Consider the following 12,356-nt stretch of genomic DNA (forward strand, 5'->3'; position numbering starts at 1 on the left):
TACAATTTAGTGTAGTTAAATTCCACACTCTTGGAGTGGCTAGCTTTTTAATACTTCTACATTCACATGCTACACGTTATCGTATTTTAAATTAAACTCTTGAATTCACCAGGACACACTGGGGAAGTTCAGTTTTTTGCACTAGAAAAATGCTCATGCTGCTAGAAAGTTTAAAGAAAACGTGATTGTGAAGACAAATGCAGATTTACAGCGTCACAGCAGGGTTACAGCATGGATGGTAAGTTACACTAACAATGACATTTAAATACTCGACTATATCCTCTTTTTTTTTACAATCTCTGCGCCCCCCTGTCTGCAGTACCGCGGGCTCACCGACAGAGGGCGACAAACCCAAAGCTGTCTGAATGAAGACTTGGTGAGTCATACACTGAGACCATCACGCACTAACCACAGCTCAAAACAAGGCCTGGTCTACCTCTCGACTGCAGTCCCTTCAGTAGAAGCAGGGATGGGTTCATTCCCTTTTACATTGATATTTCCCTTTTCCCTGAATGCAATGAAAAGATTTATTTAGACCTTAGGATGCTGCTATATTCCTCGTTTATCACCCATGTTATTAATTCCATCTTTCCATCAATCGAATGTTGTATTGTTCTGTAAATATTGTCTGTATACAATGTTGTCTGTGTATTAGCCTTTACTTTGCATAATTGTTGCATTTAATCCCCGGTCCCTCTGTCCATGGTGCTGAAACACATTAAGGTCGCTGTCCTTGGTGCTGATCCTGGATCAAACAACCAGGGATTTGTCTCTTTTAAACCTTCCAAGCTGACTTTACTTTACCATAGTACGTATGTCTTTGAAAATCTCACAAACTTTCTCTCTAGATTTCACCCAAACTGGTAAATATATGTATATATATATATATATATATATATATTTGTATTTACACCAGTCGTATGGATTTAATATTATTATTATGTCATTTTGTCGACATGCATTATATTGAATTATTAGAAAACTCACCAACTGTCACTCAAGATTCAACCAAACTGGTAAATATATCTGCCCTGGAGATGAAAAAAAATTTACGGAAACTGCACATCTATTCTTTTATTGTCAACATAGGATTATTTTTGCATTCGAAAATTTCCACCAAACTGGTATATATATATATATATATATATATATATATATATATACATATATATATACATATATACATTTATATAAAATCTTAAAAGCTATAGGGAAGTTTCATGGAAACAGCCCATGAATGCATTTATTGTCAACATAAATAGGTGTGTTGAAGTGAGATTCCACCAAACTGCTAAGTATATCGGCTCTAGAGAAATCCAGCATTTGGATGAGGCTGATATCGTTTGGAAATGAAATGAGCTTCTGAGATACATGTTTGTCCGTGGATTTAATTTCAGCTTCCAGCTTTCATCATACCATTTGTCATTTTAATGTTCTTATGTTGATGTGTGTCATAAATCCCTCACTGTTTGTTGCATCCACGCAGGACACAATAATAACACTTGGATTTCTTTTTTAAGAGGAAGTCTGTTTTTAAATAGTTCATTTGTGCTGCTGCTGCCATCCATCCAACCCGCTATGACGTGTATGAACTGAAAGAAAACCAAGTGTGGAGAGAAAAGGGGAGAGAGGGCATAGCACCTCCCACGTCCTATCTGACAGAAAGAGAGAGGAAGAGCGAGAGAGAGAAGGAGAGAGAGGCAGAGTCTGCGGTGGTGGTGTTAGAAATCGGACGACATGAGCTCTACATGAACCGCGTGAAAATGCTTTAGGACGCGCGTTTGTCTTTCATCAGCCTCACACAAGGACGAGCCTGAAGCGGACCTTTATTCTTCACGAGCAGGTATGGAGATGCTGCTCAGCCTCACATCTTCTACACGGAGGTGGGACGTTGGTATTCCGTGGCGTAACCGCGGTGCTCCTGCCTGCCTGTCTGTCCCCCTGTCTCTCTGTCTGTCTGAGTGTTGTGCGCACTGATCGCAGCCAACACGGGACGACGTATCTTATCCCCCCCCACACACCCGACTGAATTTGTTAGCTATGATTTTTAAAAGCTTGTCACGAAGCGCGTTGGTGCCTGACAGCTTCACTGTGTTCTATGTACTGTTTGTATGTTTGCATGTAGCACAGCCATGTTGGTGATCAGGAGGAGGGAAGAGACGCGCGGGTGTCGGGATTATCCCATTGCTTTGAAGAGTACAGGGAGGAAGAGGTGGGGATGGATGGATGGATGATGGGGAGGATGGATGAATGGATGGATGTCGCGTTGCTGCGACTGCAAAATGATGGCACAGCTGTGAGATGGCGAACCTCCGGTATTTATGAATGAAGCGAGCAGAGCGGAGTAAAGGCTGCTCTGCTCTGTAATGGCGCTGTGCAACAATATGCGGACCCACGGCAAACCCACGGCTCTCCCGCTGCCACCCCATCCCTGGCCACAGCCGAGGCGGGGACGCGCGTCAACACCGGACTATACTCTAAAATAATGACGCGTGCGTGACGCATAAAGCCACATGTTAATCCTCCATCTGGATGTGTGCATGTTCATGTAGCTCTCCTCCTCCTCCTCCTCTTCATCACTGATGTGTTGTTTGTTCTCATGAGTGGAGAGGAATATGACGCGCAAAAGGAGTTGGAGTTATTTCGGCCTTGCATATGTGTGTGTGACTCAACTTCCTGTATGCACTGGACACTGCCAGTCATGGGTGTGTGTGTGTGTGTCTGTCTGTGTGTGTGCGTGTGTGTGTGTGTGTGTGTGTGTGTTTTGCAGGGTTTGAAAGAGGAGACAAGAGAGTGGATTTATGACAGTAAATCCTGTGATTAAGCTTGAAAAGCGTGTGGCTGATAGGAGATGTGGACTGTATTAAATCGTGCATGTGCCAGAGGAGGATGTGTTGTGTGTGTGTGTGTGTGCGCGCGTGGGTGTGCTGATGTCTCAGCAGCCTGTCTGTCCATTTGTTTGTCCAGAGTGGACACGCTGCATTGTGCATCGCAGCACTTGAGTCTTGCTGAGGCAGAAATGAAAAGAAATGACTCAGTTCTTGGTAACAAGTGAAAAACATAACACAGGAAAGAGTGATGGTGATGGTGACGACAGTGGTGGTGGATGAGTGTGTGTGTGTGTGGGTGTGTGTGTGTGAAGGCTCAGAGCCCATGTGAGACAAGTGAAGTCAGGATGTTTGAATGGTGAGAAAGACATGGAAGTCACACATGGTACATCTGCTCAGGTCTATCCACAGCTGCAGCTAAATTTTGTAGCTTTATTGGATATATATATATATATACATATATATATATATATATATATATATGTATAATTTAATATCAAGATTTATGATCACTGTAAAAAAACAAACAAACACATAAAACAGTGAAAATCATGTGTGTCAATACCCTGCAAAATATGGAAAATTCAATTACATACACACACACACATACGCTACAAAGGATTGTCATTAGCATAACAAACGACCTCAAAGTGAAGTTGGACCAGTTTCCTGTTTTGGGAATCCAAATAAAAATCTAAAAGTAAGTCGATTTAATCAGGTTTAATTGTGTTGTGCTGTGAGTGAGAGGCTCATGTACGCGCTGACCTTTGTTTGGAGCAAACTGTGTTTAATTGAATAATAAATCGTACTTTTCGGTGATACGACATCATATTAGACTTGAAAGGTCGTCGCAGCACAGCCTCCCTTTGTCGCTTCCCCCTGAAAGTGTGATTTCAGGATGGAGTTGCAAGTGAAATTAAAAACATTTTCTCAGAGATGCAAATATTTTACCGCTGTCTCCTCAGGATAAATAAGTGTGCTTTTCAGATGAGTATGGTCGTCTTCACTGTTGAGCACCTCAGGGTTATATGTAGGTCTACGGAATTTAACACTGTCCGTCCTTTATTGTAACTTTATGGCACCTTTTTAAAGGTGTTTTCAAGAAACTACAAGAAACAAAGTGGTTTGAGAGGAATAAATCATTTAAATTCTACCATGAGAGTGTCTAGAGCTGGATTCCCTTGATGTCTTGTGCTTTTAATCATCTGTTTCCTTATCAGACCTGGAACAGCTGCTATTATAAAAAGGGAAGAAGGAAAGAAAAAAAAAAAAAAAAAGAAGCTCTGCCTGGTTGATCTTGTCTGTAGAAACTGATGGAGTCAATCCAAAACTACCAACCCTGTCACCATCTGTCACTGCAGGCGTCCTCCTGCAACACAATCAACTGTTCCTCACTCAGGTCAGGGCCTTCGCAGCTGCTGAGAATGAGCTTTCTCCAAAGAAATATATACATTTGAATAGAAATCAAGCGTTATACTAATAATTTGCTTTAATCTGGCCTGGTCCTGGTGTTATTAGCCACGTGTTTTTGCCAGCTTGTCAGGCTGAGGTATTAGCAAGGTCTTATGGCGAGGCCAGACGGAGCAACCCCAGGGTTCCCCAGGTCAAGTTGTCACTCACACAACTAATGCACACTCAAAGACTTAATTACCAGGGTATCTTACATCCAGTCCTGTGTAAAAACCCGCCGGCATAAAATCTGCCCAATTATGATCACAGTGTTTGATTACAGCCCAGGAATGTGGAATCTCCCTGAAGAAACAGTGTTTTCATATTTTACTCTAATTGAAAATGTACGTTTGCTGTATCTGTAAATGTCTTTTTACACTTAAAGGAATACGTCACCCATTTGCATAAAGCTTTGTATTAATATAATAGGGGTAGTATTTTTGGAAAGATCCCTGAGTCGAGAAATATCTTCATTCTTTTTTTTGTTAAAGGCGACATAGACCGGAAGCTCCAATTAACGCTGCGTTTGTGTGTGTATCTGCGTCATTACCTCGTTTATGAAACCCTAAAGTTTCAGAACAAACAGTTCAGCCACTGCTGAGAAAATAGGGTTTTATTGTTTTCCTGGGCTCTGCAAAGCGGATAGGCACTTCCGAATGTTGATGATGTCATCAGTATACCTCACCACTCCTCTCACCACCGTAGCGCCTCCTGGTGCGGGCACTAGTCCGGGCACATCCGGTTGCGTACATTCAACCGCAGAAGAAGAAGAACTACTCTCGTTGTAGCTGCTGAGATGCAGAGCATCCACCGTGCCAGAGGGGGAGCTGTGTAGCTGAGAGCTGGCCTACCAATTACGTCACTTCCAGGTACCTGGCCAATCACAGGACAGTGGGAAAGCGCTCGTTGGCTGGCCAATCACAACACAGTCCACGTTCTGGGGGTGTGATTTTGGTGAGAGTGTCAGTGAGGAGATATTTTGATCGGTGACTAGGAGGTTTTTAACCATGAAAACAAGTTACTATATGTAAGGAGACCTCCATAACTAACATATATGTGCGATGCAAGCATTCAATGTCACCTTTAAGTGCCCACCAGTGACACTTGGTCCGAGCCTTGAATCTAATTCTGCACTTTTTAGACTCACTCTTAGGGGGACAGGACCTCATTCCCAGAATGTAAACAGTGTCCGCCATCTTTGCTAACATGTTACGCTAACAGGACCAAGTGTCACTGGTGGGCACGTAACAAAGAAAAGCACAATTTTTCCAAAAAGCCAAATGCAAATCGGTGAAGTATTCCTTTAATTAGCCGTAAACAATAGATTTATTTTACTAGAGATTTCCAAACTAACTGCACCCAAAGCCTTTCACCACATGCGGGGTCTATAATGTTGCCTTGTTTGTAGGTTTTAACTGGATAATTACTGCTCGTGGTGTCCTCTGGTTGCTACTTTTCTAACGCCCGTCTCTGCGAGCAATAAACACTGCTTTTTTCTTTTTGCATCGTTAAAAGAAAATGTTGAAGTAGGGTTCTCGTACTAAGGCGCTAGACTTGTTTGTGCTCGTTCTATAATTGTCTCATATGGCACTTGAGACGTGTAACCCTGTTGTTTCATGACAGTGCACCCGGGCCAAACTGTATCCTCGCTCTGCTGCTGCAACGGAGCTCAGTGCAGGTGCCGCTGACACACACACACACACACAAACTAGATAAGTGCCGTGTTGTCAATAAGTCAGTCGAGTGAGGAGCTGTTTATTAATACATTGCATGAGAATTTACGTCTTTCACTGAGAGAGGCTTATCAACACGTGGTGAGATTTTTCACAAAAACGAGGTGTAAGTCGCTCCATTGATGCCGCGTTAAGCTGAGGACGCTCGCGGCGTCGTCTCTTTCACACCTTTTTCTAACCACTTCTATTCTGGTGATGAAATATGACACTCTTGCCACACAGGAACTAGTCTGCAGCAACCGGTGCCAAACTACAGCTATTATTGTTTTTTTTTGTTTTTTTTCATTTTATGTCAGATAACGTCGTGAATGAAAAGGCCCAATTTTGTCAACTGATGACGATAACATAACATTATGTCATTAACTGTGGTTAAAAACGGATATTTTGCTTCATTACCTCATGACACGGGTCACTGTTTCTGTGTCCGAGTGTCGGGATGCAGAGTCGCGGGGACGTGCGTGGAGTATCACAGGACTCCGGCGTGTATCTATCAAGGGCGGCGTGCACTCGTCTTAAGTCCTGGGAATTGGGTCAATGCAGAGCAGGCCCGCAGCACGGAGGAGGTTAAGCTCGATGATTAGCCACTAAGCCCAGACCACAGTGCTGCAATCTCCCGTCCAGTCTAACACACGAACGCCGTGCACGTGCGGTGTAAGTGCAATCACGGTATAGATTGACACTGATGAGAGGCCTTCACACACAGTCTCTCTCTCACACACACACACAAACACACCTTCAGTCTCAGCAAGTGTATATATGAGAGTTTCTCATACATTTACACGCATTTATTTTTTACTGAACTTAATATGGTACAAAGGAAACCGTGAGAATGACCTTTGACCTGCATTTTCATAGTGTTTGTTTCCGTGATTTTTCTTGTCCTCCTTTGACGCCGACACACTTTCCCACATCATTATTACCTTTATATAACCATTATATAACAAGAAAACATGGTTTTTAATTGTACCTCAACCTTAAATGTCTTTAGTGACTATAACCTGTAACCTCGTGACACCTCAGGTCTTTTTCTTATATCCCTGCCTGTGCAAATCTTATCTGCGTAAAGCCGACACATATGGTTTATAATGTCAACCGTGTCTCCTGACTCTGCTTATAAATAAGAAGGTTTTCACTGCACAAATAGAACATCTCCGATTTACAGTTACATCCGGTTCACATACAATTGAACAACTTTACAACACAGGACAAGCGGTTTATACTCTGTGAAGAGTAACATTTACTCTAGTGTGCCATGAACATATTTTATCTGGCATTAAATAGTAAAAGGTTTCCATTCTGTGCATCATCACCCTCTGAGACACAGACTCTTCGCCTGTGTGTTCAGTTCGCAGCAGAATGAACGTGCGAGACTAAATCAAACTCGTGCAAACTGAACGTCCGCAGTCCGCTCAGACCTTTATGAAAATAAAATTAAAATTCCCCTAACGCACGTCCACACGGAGCCGGTGTGTGCACAGCAAACAGGAAATCTTCCACCCCGATGTGCAGACCCAAACACACGAGTGCTCAATCACTATCTGACAGGCTGGCAGCTACTTGAGCAGCTTTCAGATATCGTGATTAGTGTGTGAACGCTTGCGTGCACAGCTGTGACCGGAGGAGAACAACACATTTTCTGTTGATCTTGTAAAACACTGATTGGCAAATAGCTGTGTGTCCAAAAGCATTCCAGCATCCACGGCTTGATTAAAAAAAAAAAAAAAAACCTTTCTCCTCAAGATACCATGGGACGGCTTTGTGGGTGTCTATTTAATCACGCTCTTGATCTGTTGAATGGCATTATGTTTGATGTTGGTTAATGCACGTCCTTTGTGCCGCTGCATAAGTGGCCCTCTTGAGGGAAATTATGTGCATGTTTTCACTAAAGGTGACATTTCCTCGCTCCGCGCTGTGAAATAATCGAGTGGAGAAGGCCGCGTCGCGTCCGTTTTCTGACTGAGAGGAGAAGAAGAGACCCGTTTGGTCTGTGCCAAAGCTATCCACTAATGGAGTCTGGCTGCACTGCCACACATGCATTTATAGTGTACCATTAATTCATTAAGGAGCTGCAGTCTTCTCATTGCAAATGAATGAGGAAGGAGAATCGGAGAGATGCGGCTTAGATTTGGGAGGAGAGACATTATTCTCGAAGGCCTCGTGTCAAGGACGAATGATGAAGAGGCGTACGTACAGTGAGTGTGTGTGTACGTGTGTGTGTGTGCGCCTCCATGTGTCACTGTGAGGTTGCCACCTGCGTGTGCCGTTGTAGCTGCTGACAGAAGGAGGGAGACGGCTAATTTTAGTCCAGGTGGAAGAAGGGAGGGGGGGAGTGCAAGGTTCTGATGAGCAGCGTCGTTGTCACAGAGCTGAAATTTCCGTCTCAAAAAAAACCAACAGGCACCAAGCATGGGGGGGGGGGGAAGATGACAGACAGACAGGGCCCAGGCAGACGAGCCCCATCGATCAAAACCACAGTGGCCTTAGTTTATTGATCAAACAGCATGGAGACCTGAGGAGCGAGAGAGCGGGAGACAAAGGGAGGAACAGCGAGAGCAGCCTCAGGGAGCAGGTCAAAGGAAAAATGTTTTCATGGTGCATAAATTAGGAGGAAAGACACCAGAGATATGCAGACAAAGAGAGGAGAGGGAGGGGAGAATATCCCAAAAATGCTAATGACGTGCTGAAATAGCATCAGTACAACTTTCTTTTGAATGTTTTCATTATATTCTCTTATCCGTGTCCTTGCTGTTCTCCGTCAGAGTCATTAACAGAATATGAGCACATGGTCTAGTTGGTGAGCTATTTTTGTGGTTTTTGGTTCACTGTTATAATAACACTGTCCTCCCCAAACTGCTGAGATCTGCAGAGACACTGCTAAAAATACACCAGACGGGCTAAGAACCAGCGTGAGGATCCATTGCAGCTCACAGTTTCCCTCATGATTTAACTGTGACCTTCGATCTTCGTATTGCACTCACTTTCGTTTGAACATATGTTGTTGTTGTTGTTGTTTTTTGTGTGTGTTCCCAGATATCATCCGTTCACAGTTCAAACCTGCTTTAATGTTTGGCTGCACAACAAGCATTGAATGACTAGTGATATAGAAAGTTCAGAATCAGCAGTGTACCATGTGTTTTAAGTACATTTTTCACTTGTAGCTCCATTTTTGGACTCCTGATGTTATTAGTCTGGTTCATTCACTGAACTATTTTCATGGTTTGGTAAATAAATAAAAAAAGAAAGAAAAGAAAACAGCTGCCTGTTGCTGTTGACATATCTTCATGGGAGAGGTCAGAGAAGTTGTGGGTGGTAAAAATTAAAACAATAAGCTGAAAGTCACTTAAATACTGTGTAGAGCTAAGATGGACCACAGAAGCTGGTGATAATTCTCAGCTATTTCTGCTGATTTCAAGAGTAAAATTGTGACCATTAGACGTTTACTTATCTGTGAGGAGGAATGTCAGGTGAGATAAGGCCTTGTTGACCCTTGACTGTGTTATAACATACAGTATATACAGAGGCTATAAGAATGTGCAACATAGAGTGTCTTATATCCTTTTTTTCAGCACAACCGAGGCAATCTGATGAAGCAAAAAGTCCTCAAAGTGTTTAAAATCGGATTCAATTTGTGAAATTTGCGAAGTATGTCACAGTTCAAAGGTCAACTGTCTCATTTTTATGAACAAAAACAAAAGAAAAATGGTCTAATTTTGTGACTTCTGCACAATTGTTGCTACTTTATATCACGACTAAAATGATGATCATAACTTTGACTCAGCAACACATAACACTTTTTTTTTTTTTTTTAAAGCCTGAATATGTGACTTATAAACACACACACACACACACACACACACAAGATGTCCATATAAGGCAAATTCACAGAGGGTGCACCTGCGGCACAGATCCATGCCGTGTGAGCACTATAAGGGTATAAGGCTATAAGTCTCATGCCAGGATCCTCGGGTACCAGAAAGCCATGAAGTAACTTTTATGCTTCGTCAGTTGTTAGTTTCCAGTTTCTTGACGGCCCACCAGCATATGAGCACAACATTCAAACTGCAGCTGTGTGTGTGTGTGTGTGTTCAGCATTCTGTCCTACTGTATATCACGTAGACGTACACAGCTATAGATTGACTGTAAAACTCAAGAGGCACTCCCTGAATCCCCATTTATTCTAAACTCCTTGACTGATATTATCTCGAACCTGGCAATGCAATTACACAGGCCCCGCCATCAATAGTGGGTTCCAGCAGTGCAAGCATGACAGAAATCCACTTATTCCATCTGGTATTGATGTCAATTTACTGTTTCATTACAGAGGGAGCTTAGAGAGCGGCACATGATCACAGCTGAAGGAGCATCTTATTATGGGACCTTTAAAGCAAGTTTGGAACCACAACCGATGAATAATGCAGCAGAGATTGTGACGCAGACACACGAGCACTCGCAAACATGGCGGTAGATCAGGTGTGAGGACGTAGCACAGATGAATATGTATGAGCCGCAGCAGGTAAAACACTGAGGGAGTGAATGATGCTGACTCTGACCTGTAAAGTTATTGTCAGCTTCGTTTCTATTCCCATGATTCTGGGGGTAACACCTAACCCTCAAAATGTCCGCCTGGACAGTGTTTCTACTTATTTTAACCAGGAAAGGGCCAGAAAATGTCCTGTAACTAAGTGCTTTTGCCCGTTTTTCCAGAATAACTTACGATATTTGGCAGTTATTTACATTACACAGTATAAAACATAATTTTTTGAGTCTCTCAATGTTTCTTTGGCTGTCAATGTGCAAAAACAGGCCAAAAAATGGAAACTCTGTACAGGTGTTCTTCCCACTCTCTCCTCTCTGGCAACAAAGATGCTGATTGGCCGGCTTCCTGCAACAGTGCGAGTGAAATTATCGTAAAAAACCAAGATACCTGACCGTTGCATAACTACAGTGATGCAAAGTGCGCTTATGCAAACGTGTCGTCAGCGATGCGCACGCTTTTAAAAGGTTAATTTAAGGTCATTTACTTACTGCAAGGGCACACTGGGACAGTGACATAAGCTTTTAAGATACAGCAGATACGTAGCGTCACTCGCGTCACTGAACAACTTGTTAATTTAAGTCTGATCTTCAAACTCCTTTCATTGTTGTAGCTTTGTTTTGAATGTCCGGTTTAAAGTGGAATGCTCCTTTAATCTTTAGCTTTTCAAAACGGCACCACAGAGAGCCACTGAGACCATTCACATCCGTAGTATTTCATCCATTACGTTATTGAATCCACTGTTAATATCAAATTATTATTGATTAGACCAGATTTAAAGCTTCACCGTGTAACTTCTGTCACTTACGCAAAAAAAAGAGCTACCGTTGTTTATGCCACAGAGTCAGATCACCTCACGTGGTTTGATTTCCAAACACATTTTTAAGTGTCACATGATTAAAAAATGAAAAACAATAAAAGAAACAAAACAAAACATTAGCACCTAGCTTCGCTGCTAACACCTCATGACTGGATCACAAGCGAAGGGCAGTGAACTGAATCTTCTTCAGTTCATATTAATGTTGTCTTTAAGAGTGTGGATCTCATACAGTATTTCTGCATTGCAGCATATATACTGTATACATATACCACCACATCTGTGAAGCTAACCGTGTCCACTGTCCACCCTTGAAGGTCCTAAGGACTCTGTGTCCTCCAGGGTTTGCTGCAGCTGTTTAGGTTGATTAATGAGGAAGCACTGCGATGCTTTGGGATGGTGAGGGGGGTAGAAAATGAGAAAGTGTTTCTGTGTGAATGGTATTGATTAGGGAAATATCTGCATCAGGTGAAACACTTGGAGCCTCACCAAATCCATCCCGCTTCATTGGCGCTCTCTCGTCCCGAGGTTCTGCCGATGCTTATCCTTCCTTTTCCCGGTTTGACCTGCGTTCTTTTCTGCCCTTCACATCACAGGTGTAACACTGTCTTTAGCCTGAAGGGGGCAGAATGCCGGAACAGAGCAACGACTATCGCGTGGTGGTGTTCGGCGCAGGCGGGGTAGGGAAGAGCTCCCTGGTCTTGCGCTTCGTGAAGGGCACCTTCAGGGACACCTACATCCCCACCGTCGAGGACACCTACCGCCAGGTGATCAGCTGCGACAAGAGCGTGTGCACGCTGCAGATCACCGACACCACAGGGAGCCACCAGTTCCCGGCCATGCAGCGCCTGTCCATCTCTAAAGGCCACGCCTTCATCCTGGTCTACTCCATCACGAGCAAACAGTCGCTGGAGGAGCTCAAACCCATTTACCAACAGGTGAGGAGTGTGTGAGCGTCTGTGGGCGAGTTTAGAGATTTAGCCTACATTAACGCC

General features: G+C 43.2%; 1 protein-coding gene across 1 annotated transcript; it reads left to right on the forward strand.

Annotated features, from left to right (window-relative positions):
• The first annotated feature begins 1,639 nt into the window (after positions 1-1,639).
• diras1b (DIRAS family, GTP-binding RAS-like 1b) lies at positions 1,640-12,314 on the forward strand. The gene is made up of 2 exons (XM_058615567.1): positions 1,640-1,843; positions 11,958-12,314. Exon 2 carries the CDS (start codon positions 11,991-11,993, stop codon positions 12,312-12,314), a length of 324 nt encoding a protein of 107 aa, XP_058471550.1. The 5' UTR covers positions 1,640-1,843; positions 11,958-11,990.
• Positions 12,315-12,356: the final 42 nt, after the last annotated feature.

Source organism: Solea solea, chromosome 18, assembly GCF_958295425.1.
Source record: "Solea solea chromosome 18, fSolSol10.1, whole genome shotgun sequence".
NCBI lineage: Eukaryota > Metazoa > Chordata > Actinopteri > Pleuronectiformes > Soleidae > Solea > Solea solea.

What these genes read in the sequence shown, in the direction of transcription:
- diras1b (XM_058615567.1), top strand. Translation starts at nt 11,991, where the DNA reads ATGCCGGAACAGAGCAACGACTATCGCGTGGTGGTGTTCGGCGCAGGC.